Here is a 14,648-nt window from a genome sequence, read left to right on the forward strand (position 1 = left end):
GGTGGTGGGGGGGGGGAACCAGAAAACTTGCCTAGATAGCAATGCTCGGTAAAGGATTAAACCTTAACTCTACTGACATTTACTTCTCTGGAAGACACAATATAGAACAATGAAAAGCACCTGGGTTTCAGGAGCGGGCTCCGTCTCCAGCTTTTCCCCCGGGCCGCCTGGGCCCTCAGAGCCTCTCTTCTGCTGCCTCTGCAGCTCCAGCAGGGCCCTGTTCACTGCACACACGGCTGCCTCTCGGCAGAGTGCCATCAGATCAGCACCAACAAAACCTGGTGTGAGGTGCGCTAAGTGACAAAAATTAAATGTTTCAGGAAGTCTGAGTTTTCGGCACAAAGTCTGAAGTATTCTGTAGAAAACACAAAGAAAACATTTCAAATTCCTGACCCAACAGTAGAAGTCAATAAATATATTTACTTGGAGTTCTTTATGTGTACTAAACTGTCAATGGCATAACTGCAAATACAAGATCAAATAATGCATTTACCACTCAACAACTGCTAAATTAAATTACTACTCCATGTCTGACCTCATCCCAAAAAGGATCCTGGCAGATAGCCTTTGCTAGGAGCTGTGCTGCCTTGTTAGCCACACAAAGACAAACCTTTGCCAGTAAGGCAGGCCTGGGGATCGAGCCCCTGGCCCCTGCTTGCAGGACAAAGACCAATCTTTAAAAAAAAATTAAGAGTCTTCCTAATTACTGCCGAGGAGATTAGATAAATAACCACGGGAGCACTTTTAATGCAGATTAAACAGACATCTCCCCAAAATGAAAGCACCCACCTACACTCAAATGACTAACACTACTCACAGCCAAATGCGACCTCGGTGCACACTGAAGCACCCAACTGATACCAGGCTAGCCAATTCTCTCACTTTAGCTTCACCTACTCTTCATCCCTGTATGGCATGTATGAAAAGTTTTGTTCAACCCAACTTGGTGTGCATCAATGAAACCTAGGCTTGCAGATAATTATTAAAAAAAACCAAAAAGCAAAAAAATTTGAACAATCTGATAAGGTATGAAGTAAGAATCTGAATCCAAGATAGAATGTTTGAAGCCAGGCTGTATAAGTTTGAGTATCAGCTCTCTCTACATAACCTGAGCCAGTAATTTGCCTCTGGCCTCACTTGCGAAACATGATAGCGTAGTGTGGTTGTAAATGTACACTTGCAAAGCACTCAGAACAACGGATGAACCATACTAAGTGTCCAGTGTTTGTTTACACAATGATGTACAATAAGCCAACGCATTCTGAAATTTCCGGACTGTCAGGGACAATATTATTTCCAAAAGTCAAGCTAACAAATAAAGAAAAACTATAGGGGGGTCAAGGAAGCAAACACAATAGAAGCAGATAAACATGACTGACATAAGAAAAACAATTCTGGGCTGGAGAGATGGCTCAGTGGTCTACAGCACCTACTTAAAACACGCTTAGCAAAGCACAGGGACCGCGGTTCAATCCCCCAGCACCACATGCCAGCCAGCCCCGCCCCCAGGTGGGCTGAGCTGGCCACACACACACAAATAAATAAATAAAATAAATAAAAATAAAATTAAAAAAAAAATTCACTGACTTAAATGATGGGAACCAGGAAAAGCCTTCACTATAGACCAATGTCCACAAAATAACTCCATTTTCTGCTATACCCAGGAATATTGAAAAATTTTTCTATGAAAAATGGTTAACAAAATAAAAAGCATTCTCTTAGCTATAGTCAAAAAAGAAAAAGCAGCACAAATTTCATGGTCAAAGAATCAATCAGATTATCCTCACACCTTACCGCTCCCTAAGCCACCTCTGGAAGTACAGCCAGGAATGTGCAGTTGGCTGGTGTGCGTGTGTGTGTTTTCTGCCTCAGTTTAGACCTCAAATGTCCCCCCCAAACGCCAGGTGATGACTACTGAGAAGTGAGCAGATCATGTGGGACAACCAATGCGAGCTCCTAGCTGATGGAACCCCTAGGAGCGGGGATGGTGGAGGCAAGTGGGTCTTATGAGCATGGTCCTGGGGACTACAACCTGTCCCTGGCCCTTTCTCTGTGCTTTTAGCTGTCACAAGTCGGGTAGTTTGCTGTTACAATTTGTATCTAAAATGTCCCCAAGTCTCCCCTTTGGAGTTGGGAACTGACCAGAATGCCTGGTCATTGAGCATGGGACCTGAAGGGTCTCTCTTCAATCTAACTCTTTACTCTCTGCTTTCTAGCAGCCATGGACTCATCAGCTTTCCTCTGTTACCCTATTTCTGTGCTGGAGCTGGCTGACCAGGGACTGAAAAACTGCATCCCCAGCCCACAGCGCATCGCATCACTTTCTCTACCTTGCCCCTCACTGTCCCTTTATTTACCACTGCTTCTCAAAGTCCCTGGTGATTACAGCAAATTTTAGTGTCACGAAGTTAAGGGAAAAGCCATTACAAATGTGCTATTTCAGAACATTCTTCACCAGACTCCTACTACCTGAATAGTGCTTCCTGAGATGCTTTCGATTATGTTGTAGTTATACTTTTGTTTCTTGGGAGACATCTATTTACTCTCTGGATACTCAATCCCAATTACTAAATTAAGCTAGTCACTACCCAGCTCTCTCACTAACCCACAGTCTTAGGCCAGTGCAGAGGCTGACGCATGCTGAGGATCTGCCTCTGGACCAGGCAGCACTGCTCATTTGCATGGCTCCAGACTCTGCCCCCAGCTGGAGGGCTCACTAAAGACCAAAAATCCACAGCCCCTGTTAGCAAGATTGGACCTAGAAGTGTGGATACCTAGGTCCTAGTATCAATTATCCTATTGAGGGACGGGGAGATAGCTCAGTGGAATAAGCACTTGGCTGGCAAGCGAAAGGACCTGAGTTCAATCCCTGGTTCTGCAAAAAAAAAAAAAAAAAAAAAAAAAATCCTATTGATGGGTAAGTACATTGTTTTCTTTAAGCAACATTGTAATGTAGACTTCTTCCTTTCCAAATCAGTGTCAAAGAGAAAAAAGGCCACACAGTATTTCTAGATAATGAAATAGGAACAACAGGACATCATTCACTAAGAACATACTTTTCCCTGGAAGCTTCATCTGGAATACCTAGGCAAATTTCTCGGTCGAACCTTCCTGCACGCCTCAAAGCAGGGTCTAAGGAGTCTGGTCGGTTTGTAGCTCCGATGACTAGGACTTGGGTGGTAGCAGACACATTATTCAGATCTGTAAGAACCAGCCAGACAGAGGTGAACAAAACGCCTAACGGCAACAGTATTTATACAAATCTCTTAATATTTAGAAAGTATTATGGGAAGGGGTCAGGGAGATGGCTCAGTAGGATAAGCGCTTCTCTGGCAAGCGCAAGGGTCTGAGTTCAATCCCCAGTTCTGCCAAAAAACCAAAAAAAGTATTGTGGGCCGGGGAGATAGCTGAGTAGAGTAAGTGCTTGCTTGGCAAGCACAGGGTCCTGAGCTCAACCTCCAGAACTAAAAAAAAGAAAAAGTATCGCACATTCTAACAGACATGTTTCATTCATTCATTCATTCATTCATTCATTCATTCATTCATTCATTCATTTTTTTTGGTGGAACCGGGGATTGAACTCAGGCCCTTGCGCTTGCCAGGGAAGCACTTATTCCACTGAGCCATCTCCCGGGACCCAAGATATGTATATTTTAAGTACATATAAAACACTAACATTTATTATATGTCAAGTATGTAAAAAGTACGGGAAGACAAAAGACCAACTTTGTTCTCAGCAATTTTAATCTGAGAAATAGTGAATATATAAAAGAAAACAGTATTAAGACAAATGCCGTAGGGCTGGTGAGATGGCTCAGTGGTCTAAAGCACCTACTTAGAACAAGCTAAGCTAAACAAAGCACAGGGACCGCAGTTCAATCCCCAGCACCACATGCCAGCCAGCCCGCCCCCTGGCGGGCTGAGCAGGCCACACACACACAATAAATTAAATTAAAAAAAAAAAAAAAAGACAAATGCCGCGAAGCACAATGACAGGTAGTACACAAAAACAAAAACAATAGAGCCAAAAGACAAGGAAATTTTTATGAACTCCAACAGAATTAAGAAGGAGGTAACATTGAGAAAAGCCTTGAAAGTGAAAATGATTTTCATAAGCAAGGACAGTTTGGTGAAATTCTACACAGTACGCATGAAACATGGAGGTTGGAGCATGTATGACATGTCTGGGTAAGGGGTGTGGCCAACAATGGAGTCTGGGTACAAAGCAGTATGTTTCAGAAGGATGCTGAATTAATTTGATACTTGGGGTACAAATGTCTATGCTGTTCTGACCTCATCTTGAGATATTTTAGAATTGGACAGAATGCAAGGTTTAAAGTTTATCTGCTGTGGGGCTGGTGAGATGGCTCAGTGGTCTAAAGCACCTACTTAAAACAAGCTTAGCAAAGCACAGGGAGCACGGTTCAATCCCCCAGCACCACATGCCAGCCAAGCCCTGCCCCCTGGTGGGCTGAGCTGGCCACACACACACACACACACACACACACACACACATTAAAAATAAATAAATAAAAAATAAAGTTTATCTGCTGTAATGTTATTTCTCTCAGTTGGTCCAGGATTCAGGAGGGAAGGTTATACTCCCTTACAGGAAATAAAATGCTAATTAAATCATGAGGATTTAGCCAGGTGTGGAAGCCTACAATCTCAGTACTTGGGAGGCTGAGATAGAGGACTACCATGTGTTCAAGGCTTGCCTGGGTCACATGGTGAGTTCAAACCCAGCCTAAACTACAGAGTGATATCCCATCTCCATCTCAAGAACCAAAATGGGCAAGGGATACAGCTCAGCGGCATGAGCACCTGACTAGCAAGTGTAAGCTCCTGAGTTCCATCCCCAGTACCACAAAGAAAGAAAGAACAAAAATAATTCAAGCGGGGCTGGTGGGATGGCTTGGTGGTCTGGGGCACCTGCTTGGAGCGGGCTTGGCACGGCACAGGGACCGCGGTTCGGTCCCCCGGCACCGCATGCCAGCCAGCCCCACTCCCTGGTGGACTGAGCTGGCCACACACACACACACACACACAGAAATAAAATTAAAAAAAAATAATAATTCAAGGGCCGGTGAGATAGCTTAGTGAACTAAGTAACTGCTTAGGCAAGCTCAGGGACTGGGGTTTGATTCCCGGCACCACATGCTGTGCTGGCTCTGCCCCCAGGTGTGCTGAGCTGGTCACCCCACAGGGCATGGTGGCGCTTGCCTGTTATCCCACTGTTGGGAAGGCTAAAAATGAGGATCACTATGAGTATGAGCTGTGTAGTGAGACCCTGTACCAAATACATACATACATAATGAAGATTTTATATACTATAACCTTAGGTAGAAAAAAAGCCATGAAAGGCTGTTGGCAGAATATAGCCCTCAATAACACTACAGCAGATAAAATAAAACAACAGAATAAGCAACTTGAAATGGGAAGAAAAACCCATTGTATATGACTTCAAACTTTCCTGCATATATAAAATGTATAAAGGAAAGCAGGTAGAATTTCAAAGAAGGTAGACTCTCATTCCAAAATTACTTTAAAAAAAGATGTACTCGGTACAGGGTCTCACTATGCAGCTCAGCTCATAGTGATCCTGTTTTTAGCTGCCCCAAGGCTAGGATTATAGGTCTCAGTGGTCTCAGAGGCTGGCTCAGCATGCCTGGGGCTGGGGCTAGCCTGGCAAGCCAAAATTTATTTCTATTTCTTTTCCTTTTCTTTCCTTTTTTCCCCCTTTTCCTTCTTTATTTGAGACAGGGTATCACTAGGCAGTTTGGGCGGGCCTTCTGCCCACTTTTGTAGCCCTTAGGCTAATCTCAAACTCATAGAGATCTTCCTGGCTCAACCTCTCGAGTGCTGGGACTACAGGGTTGTGCCACCATATCTAGTTCCAAGCCAAAATTTCTGATTCCTAAAAATATTTCAGGGCCAGCAAGATAGCTCAGTGGTCTAAAATGCCTGCTTAGGCAAGCTTAGACAAATGGAGGGACCATGGGTCGATACCGTGCCAGCCCTGCCCCCACGGCAGGTAAAGTGGGCAACACCCACCCCCCAAAACACAAAAACCAAAAAAACCCATCAAAATCTACAAACAAGTTACAGATGCAGACAATCAGCACATTGTTAAAAGTGCTCCTTTAAAGCTAGTGGTGCTAGGCATCACCAGGGCCGCCCATGGGGCAGGTAAGTGTTACGCCCTTTCACTACACTCAACACCTAGGTGATCTGTAAAAGACAATCAATACTGCAATGGGCAAAGGGATAAGAAGAGATGATACAATCAACCAAAGAAATACAGAAAAATGCATAACCACAATGATAATCAGGAAAATGCAAATTAAAACTGAGATTTTCCATTTTCAACCAACAGGGGCACAAGCTAAAATAATTGCTAACATTCAGTAGTGCCAAGAAACTGGAAAAAGGGAGATATACAGTAATGGTGGGAATGTAAATTGTAAACTCTTCATGGAAGACAACTTGCCATTTTCCATTAAAATAAAAGAACTTTTTTTTCTTGAGATTGTCCTACTATGTAGCCTGGGTTGACCTTGAACTCACAATGATCCTCCTGCCTCAGCCTCTCAAGCACTGGGATTACTAGCAATGGCCACCACACCCAGCTTTCCATGAAAATTTAAAACAAGTCATTTTCAACTATTAACTCATTATCTACTATTACAGAAAAATATATGTGCACCAACCAGAAAGGCCCTTAAAAAAACTGAAAACTTAAATATCAATGTAGGAATGCTTAAATACAATATGGTATTTCTATCATAAACGATACCATGCACCAGTTTAAAAAAGGTAAACATGTAAATATTTCCAAAGCGTATAGTTAACAGACAAATAGTAAGTTGGAGAACAATGTATATGGTGCAATAGGAAAATTATAAAAAGCAAAACAATCCTTTATTTTTTTGTTCGTTTTGTTTGGTAGAGGAACAAGCTGAGGACTCTCGGGTTCTAAAAATCATCATCTTTAAATGGATTGATTATTTACAACTTACCGTCCATGCAGGATAGAAGCTGAGCTACGATTCTTCGTTCCATGTCTTTTGAAGCAACTTCTCTTTTGGGGGTAATAGCATCAATTTCATCAATGAAGACAATGCACGGTGCACTTGACTAGCAGTAAAAGTTTCACAAAAGACAGTCATATTTACACTCTACGTACTGAAGCACAATGAAGTAAATGATTTCATTAATCTAAAGATTAAGTATCACTTACCACAAAAATTACCCTCAGAGTGTGAGTTCTGATTTCTGTGTCTTAAAGATGCCCAAGATATTTAAAAGGGAGAAATGAGAGACCACAGGTAGGCTAGCTTAGAGTTTTCATCAGTCTATATTTTATGATATGTCTACTAAAATTGTTTTGTAAATTAGACATATTTGCTATTTTACAAAATACAAATAAATTTAAAAATTTTAAATGAGAAATTCCAAGTTCACTAGTATTTTCACTAACATAAAAATGTCCATGCTTAAAAAAAAAAAAAAAAAAGGCCAAGTGTCATGGCATATATCTTGTAATCCCAGCATTTGGGAGGATTGCCTTGAGTTTGAGGCCAGAATGGGGTATACACTGAGTTCAAGGTCAGCCTAAACTACACAGTTCTGCCTGCCTCAAGTCCCACCCCTCAAACAAAGACAAATAAGCTTGGCAGGTGGTCATAGCTGTTAATCCTAGCACTCAGGAGTCCTGGTAGGAAGACTGTTGAGAGGTCAAGGCCATTCTGGGCTACACAGTGAGTTCAAAGCCAGCCACACCTACATAGAGACCCTGTGACAAACTCACAAACATATATATCCCTCTAAAGTCCATGCTTTTCTTTTGAATCTGCTAGACAAACTTAAAAAAGTACCAGAAGTTCTTAAATTGTGGCAAACTTATAAAATACTATTTTAACTATTTTAAACATACAGTTAGTGCCACTAAATACACTCACAGTGTTATACCATCGCTGTAACCATCTGACTATAGAACTTTTCAACCATCCAATATCAAAACCTATCACAGTTCATGTTAACCTAAAACTCACCAATTTCCTGCCCAGAACCACCTTTCCTGATCTGACCTCTCTGGAATCCAGGGCAAGGGCTCCTACATCATGTTTTTATTAACCACTGGGATAAGCACAGTACTAGCTCAGTACTGTTTTAGAGATACAAACACAGAATGCATCATGTCCTGAAAGTGCTATTTGTCTCTTTTACATTACTCAGCATTGTATTCACCATAAACACAAAATTTACTACGTCCCTGGCTCCATATGCCAGTCTAATGACTGAACTGGCACACTGTAGGAAACAGGAGTGGATGGACTCTCCACGCATGGTGTTCTGAAATATTCTCCCACTGCCCCAACTACTGCTGTAATTACTGCTAAAATACGATTAACCTAACTTCACGCTAGCCTCTAGAAGTGGAACCAGCTATGTTCGTCAGCTACTATATACTTTGGATGCAAATAAAGACATGAAATTAAGTTTTCAGTTTAAGCCCAACAGTGATAATTCTTATCTGCTGAAGTATGTATAACATGATGGCTAACATTATGGGGGGGCTTTTGCTGTAAATACTCTCAATGACACTGTAAGATTCAGCACATCATTACCCATATTTAAGAGGAAGGACAAGACAGATAACTAGACTTTACATCAAACAGATTACTTATGCAAAAGCTTATATCATTAAATCTACTTCAAATATTCAGTTTCCATGGGTAGCCAATTAACATGCTTACAAAAGGGCTAGTAAAGAGAAAAAATACTAGCATCAGACAACACAGGTAAACATCATCTGGTAACGTGACATTAGCCATCTGCTGACTCACCACAGCTTGTTCAAATAATTCTCTGAGCTTCTGTTCAGACTCCCCAGAAACTCCCGATACAATCTCTGGAGCAGCGACTTTCAGAATCGGCAGTTCTAGTTCCTGGGCACAAACACATAATAGCAGGACCAAACATTCAAAATGTTAAGCTGCTTACTGATTCTTCACCCAGACCTCAACCAAAATGACATATGTATCTTCTGTTTATTTTTTGGCGGAACCAGGGATTGAACTCAGGCCCTTGCGCTTGCCAGGGAAGTGCTTATTCCACTGAGCCATCTCCCCGGCCCCTTCTCTTTATTTTTTGAGACAGGATTTCACTGTGTAGTGCAGGAAGGCTGGCCTTGAACTCGGAGCAATCCTCCTATCTCAGCACCCCCAGCACCCCCTCAGTGCTGGGATTACAGGCATGCACCATCATGCTCAGCTAAAACTAATTTTTAAAAATGCAAGAGTTCCACAGGAACTTCATCTTTGTGAGTTGGTCCAATGAAAAACACTATTAAGGGCCAGCGAAATAGCTCAGTGGACTAAGCACTTGCTTAGGTAAGCGCAGGGGCCAGGGTTTGATCCCTGGTACCACATGCCACTCCCGCCCTGCCCCTGGGCATGCTGAGCCGTAGATGGATTCTGGGCATGGTGGTACACACTTGTAATCCCAGTGCTAGGGAGGAAGAAATCAGGACAATCACTAGGAGTCCAAGCTGCATAGTGAGATTCTGCACACACACCAAAAAACTAAAAAAAAAAAAACCCCAAAACACTAAAGATCTATTTATGCAAACACATTAGGTATAGACTTTCTGTTTTCACTTTACACATGCCATTATCTCTTAAATTTCAAGAAGAAATGATTCCCTCCACTTAGGGCTCAGCTGAAACAATCATCAGATTACTGGACAGAAATGGCAGGGTCGGTCATTTTCTACACACTCTTGCTTGCATTTTTCCACTCTAAACAGAGTAGCCAGTTACTATTTAAGGGAGATTCCTTTAGGAAGAGAAGCCTGGGTGAGAAATCGCAGCACTTTGGGTGCCTGACAAGGTCAAGTCTAGTCTAAGCAACATAATGCGTTCATGATGGGGCTGCAATTTACATGCTGCGAGGTGGCTATAATTTGACTCTGATCATCACACCACCTTGAACCACCAGTGGTACATCACAATTGTCCCACCAGGCAGCTTATACTCCTTTCTCAGGGGTGTTTGATTACAATAATATAAAGAAAGGCATAGCTTTAGCACACCACAGGTTTGGCAGACCATCATATTATGGTTCCTTAAGGAAAACAATAAGATGGGATAAAAAAATTATAGTACAGCTAACTTATGGTACCATAGTTGTAAATGGATTTTTTTCTTTTTAAAAAAAGATTTATTTATTTGGTACAGGGTCTTGCTATGAAACTTGGACTCATAGTGATTGTTTCAGCCTCCCCAGCATTGGAATTACGGGCCTGTGCCACCATGGCACGTTGTGTCAGGGATGGAACCCTGGTCTTTGCACTTGCCAGGCAGCGCTTAGACTGCCGAGCTACTCCCCAGTCCCTAAGTGGGTATTTCTCATACCAGTAAAGGGGCTGGGGACATGGCTCAGTGGAATAAGCGCTTCCCTGTCAAGCAAAAGGGCCTGAGTTCAATCCCTGGTTCTGCAAAAATAAATAAATAAACAATAAAAAATATCATACCAGTAAAGAAGAGATATATATAGGACCTCCACGTTAAAATTCAGAGATTTTTTAAATAAATTATTCATGAACATATCTTTTAATTTAATGATTTGTCCTTTATTATAATGATTTTTAATGGCACGAATAGTATTAGTTTATATTTGGAAATTCTTCAAATTTGAACTAAGTGGATTTGATCCTTTATAGAGTAAAAAGACTGGTAAAGGTGATTAGATGTTTGTACCACTGGTGATACAAGATTACCAATGGGACAGTCACACATGCACCACAAGAGGTTCAAGCCAGCAGAAATGTGTTAATGACTTAACGAGAATCTATCTCAAAATAAAAAATTAAAAACCCAGGAATATAATAGTTCTGTGTGAAGGCATTATGTTCAATTTCTAGGCCCACCAAAAAAAGGGGAAAAAGGGCCGGCCAGATAGCTCAGCAGATTAAAGCTACTGTTTAGGCAGATGCGGGGAATCCCTCAACTGTGGCAGATGGCATGCCCTGCCCTGCCATACCCAGCCCCAGGGCTCTGCTACGAGACATGAATTGGGACTGGGCATGGTGGTGCATGCCTGTAATCCCAGCATTTGGGAGGCTAAAAACAGGAGAATCACTACAAGTCTGATCTGTGTAGTGAGACCCTGTACTAAAAAAAAAAAAAAAAAAAGGTGGGGCGGGGTGGGAGGGACAAGAGAAGCTATATTATTCCATCAGTACAAACAGCAATAAGCCATTCTGGCTACCCTCAAATTTCACTTTCTTAACCACATCTTTGACCCCAACTTGAACTAGGGTGTCCCAAAACTCTACATAGCCCTGTGTACTTTGTTCTCCTTTAAAAATGATGTTCTTTTGTATAGCAATTAATCTGTTAATGAGTAATATGCTACTTAATGAATTCTTAATTGGATATCTTGTATTTTACTAATTCAACAGTTCCTAAAATACCAACAGGCCTAAAATAAAGCACTAAACTTTATTATACAAAATACCTTGTACTATTATTTTAACACTGTTGCTCTTAAGAGCTACTGGGTTAAAAAGGTAAGGAAAATAACTAAAACATAAATAATATATTCAAAGAACTTTTTAAAGCTGTAGTTATGTTTCCATCAAGCTTTGTCATGTATGCAGTAACTGAATTTTCAAAATCCCATAAAAAGTATGAAAGAAATTATTAAAGGGACCATTTCTCATCGGCCATAATCTCTTCCTGAAGGTATCAGGTCTGTATGAAGTTGACCAAACCCCCTCACAAAACACAGTAATAAGCAAAGTAGAAAAGTGAAAACACCCAGCCAGTCTCACCCCAGCAACTGCATGTGCCAGTAAGGTCTTGCCACAGCCGGGGGGCCCATGAAGGAGAACGCCTCGAGGGGGCACGATGCCCAGGTGGCGGTACACCTCTGGATGACGCATGTGTATGAGCATCTGGCAGACTTCCTGGCAAGGAAAAAGCATGGTGATATCTTCCTCAGCCCAAAACAGAAAGAATCAAAATGGAATGGAATGTTTTACTCTTTACAAGAGGAAACAGTACAAAGCCAGGCTTGAATCCTAGTTCTGGTATCAACAATGTAACTTCATCAATAATCTCTCTGAAGTTCCACTTTCAAAACTGTAAAAATGCTTTCCTTATAGATGTAGCACAAAGGAACTAGCTTGCCATTCAGACAAAATCCACTCTGAAGAGTTGGAATGACTGATTACCTACCAGTAAAACAAGATGACATATAAAGCATGCACTATGTGCACATCAGGAAGTGGTGAGGTTGAGGGCCCCATGCTTACCTGCCAGTATCCTCAAGGGTACAGCCAGACTGCCGTCCTCACCTGCCTGTGTCACCCCACTGCACTCCACAAAGGGCAGGCCTTGTTGATATAACTGATTAGAAATATGCCCACTTGAAATACAGTTGTGAATCTGAACTAACTTTTAAGGTCCTATCGCTGCCTCCAATATCTTCAAACTTCACGCTGGAGATCTGCAATTCTGGTCCCCTGGCTTTAGCTGGGAACAAACAAAAAGATGAACAGGTTAGTGACTAGTATAAGCTCGCAATTAAAGGATCACTAGATACCGAAATATTTTCCAGTAATCAGCACATAAAAAGTCCCTCAGCAACTTAGAATACAAAGATATCTCTTTCAAAGCAAACCCAACTTCAACTACATACATCTCACCTTTGTTTTGCACGACAGCTTCTATTTCTCCATCTACTTCCTGAAGATCTTTCTTCCGTTTGCTTTCTTTCCCCTTTATCTTGCATTTCCTTTTTCTATCACTCTTAAGAGAAAAATCTTTTGTATCCTGGGATGAAAATAAATTTAATCAAACGACACTTAAAACTACACCACCAGTACTGCGCACCTTTTTAAAGATGGAGGTTGTACACAATACCACACTCTTGCTGTAGCACCTCCACCTGTTCCCTGTTCCCGATGTCTCTGCTCCAGAAGGCTGTCTGCTGGGGATATCATTTCCCATAACCTTAAAGTTCAGTTTAAAGGCTAACATTTGAAAGTTTTCTTTCAGCTGACTTAATCTCCCCACACTCCCCACACACTACATTTGCAGCTATATGATAAAGTACTGGACTCTGCTTTGCATTTTGGTGATTTGTCTTTCCTGAACTGTGAGCTGTTCCATTCAGACATCAATAGTACCTTTTATTCTCAATTTCTCATTGAGATGTCTCACAGTTCTATCACATAAACGAGGTTTATCTGACAATTTGCCACTTTGTGACTACAAAGCTGCTGACAGCCAAGAGAAAATATAGATCAACATATGCATTGTTTTTATTTTTTAAATTTTTCCTTAATTTTATTGAGAAATAAATAGCAATGAGACAGTTTCAAATCAAATTGGTAGGACAGTTCCAATAATTAACACATTGCATACTGCCTTTCTAGTGGTTAATTGCTGTACAAGATGCAGACATGATATCCTATTTACAAGCACTATTAGAACAAATCCCTCTATTCCTTGAATTAAGAGAATGTAGCTATATATCTATCCTAACCATTCTGAATAGATACAAAATGAACATTCATTTATGTATTCCCTTTTTTTGTTTAGTTCCATCATTTAAATATTATAGGTGTGTGAACTCAGCAAAATATTCTAAAAGAGTCCAGTAGTCCATAATAGTTCTGGGTCTTCTACTTGACTGGCAGTGTCAGAAGTTGTTGACCTGAGTCCCCTACAGCTCAACATAACAGCATGGCTTTACTTCTTATATTTCGTTTTTCTACTTTTCTGCCAGATGGTTAAGACCAAGGTAAAGCAAGACCTATTCAACAAGAGTTGTAGCTTTTGGGTTTGATAAGGTCAGTGCAATCCCCTCAGGCTTTATCCAAGCCCCTCTCTGCCATGCTTTAGTCAGTTAAGGAAGGCACCGAACTGTTCACTTGGTGATAATTCAAGAACTATGCTTTTCCTTAAGTATGGCAAACCTCAATTTTAAAAGATTTTTTTAAACAAAAATGTATCTGCCTATTGTACACATTTGCACAACAGACCTACTTAGAACTTAACCCATTACCTTGAACATACAAAAATACAAAAAACAACTTTCAGCAGCAATCTTTCTTTCTACTAAAACCAAGAACTCTAGATACCTAAAATAATTATGTCAAGAAGGCCAGTAGGTACGACCAATTCAACAAACTGACAGCTATGAGGTAGGTAGTATGTTATCCAGGGACATATTAAAACCCAGCCCTTGCTCTCCTCGATCTTATGTTTTAGTGTGCGGAGACAAGAGTGACTTAAAAAAAAAACTACAAGTAAGCAAGACTAAAAGACCATAATGCTTAACAAAAAAGGATTTGGGTAACAGGGCACTCCTGGTGGCAGATGCCTAGAATCCTAACTCTTGGAGAGGCTCATTAATTTAAGGCCAGACTAAGCAGCTTAGTGAGATTTTTTTTTTTTTAAGTACAGGGTCTCACTACACAGATCAGACTCTAGTGGCTCTCCTGTTTTCATCTCCTCAAGTGATGGAGACTGGGTGTGGTGGTACACGCCTGTAATCATGTGCCACCACACCCAGTCTCCATCACTGTCTCAGTGCGCCCTGGGGGGTCAGCACAGCTCGCCAAGGATCTGGCT

At 41.3% G+C, this 14,648-nt stretch overlaps 1 protein-coding gene across 5 annotated transcripts in view; it reads right to left on the reverse strand.

Moving 5' to 3' along the window:
* Window positions 1–14,648, reverse strand: part of Nvl (nuclear VCP-like) — a 56,707-nt gene that overhangs the window by 31,402 nt on the left and 10,657 nt on the right. For 4 of the 5 annotated variants that reach the window (XM_023710353.1, XM_023710351.1, XM_023710354.1 and 1 more), the window contains exons 7-13: window positions 12,716–12,842; window positions 12,466–12,542; window positions 11,840–11,974; window positions 8,850–8,951; window positions 7,020–7,137; window positions 3,057–3,201; window positions 121–355 (exon numbers count right to left, since the gene is read on the reverse strand). In XM_023710353.1, coding sequence (XP_023566121.1) covers window positions 121–355; window positions 3,057–3,201; window positions 7,020–7,137; window positions 8,850–8,951; window positions 11,840–11,974; window positions 12,466–12,542; window positions 12,716–12,842 — 939 coding nt within the window. The remainder of the gene's footprint in view (window positions 1–120; window positions 356–3,056; window positions 3,202–7,019; window positions 7,138–8,849; window positions 8,952–11,839; window positions 11,975–12,465; window positions 12,543–12,715; window positions 12,843–14,648) is intronic. The other variant, XM_023710355.1, reaches the window with a different exon arrangement.

This window comes from Octodon degus, unplaced genomic scaffold, assembly GCF_000260255.1.
Source record: "Octodon degus isolate 3935 unplaced genomic scaffold, OctDeg1.0 scaffold00017, whole genome shotgun sequence".
Classification (NCBI taxonomy): Eukaryota; Metazoa; Chordata; class Mammalia; order Rodentia; family Octodontidae; genus Octodon; species Octodon degus.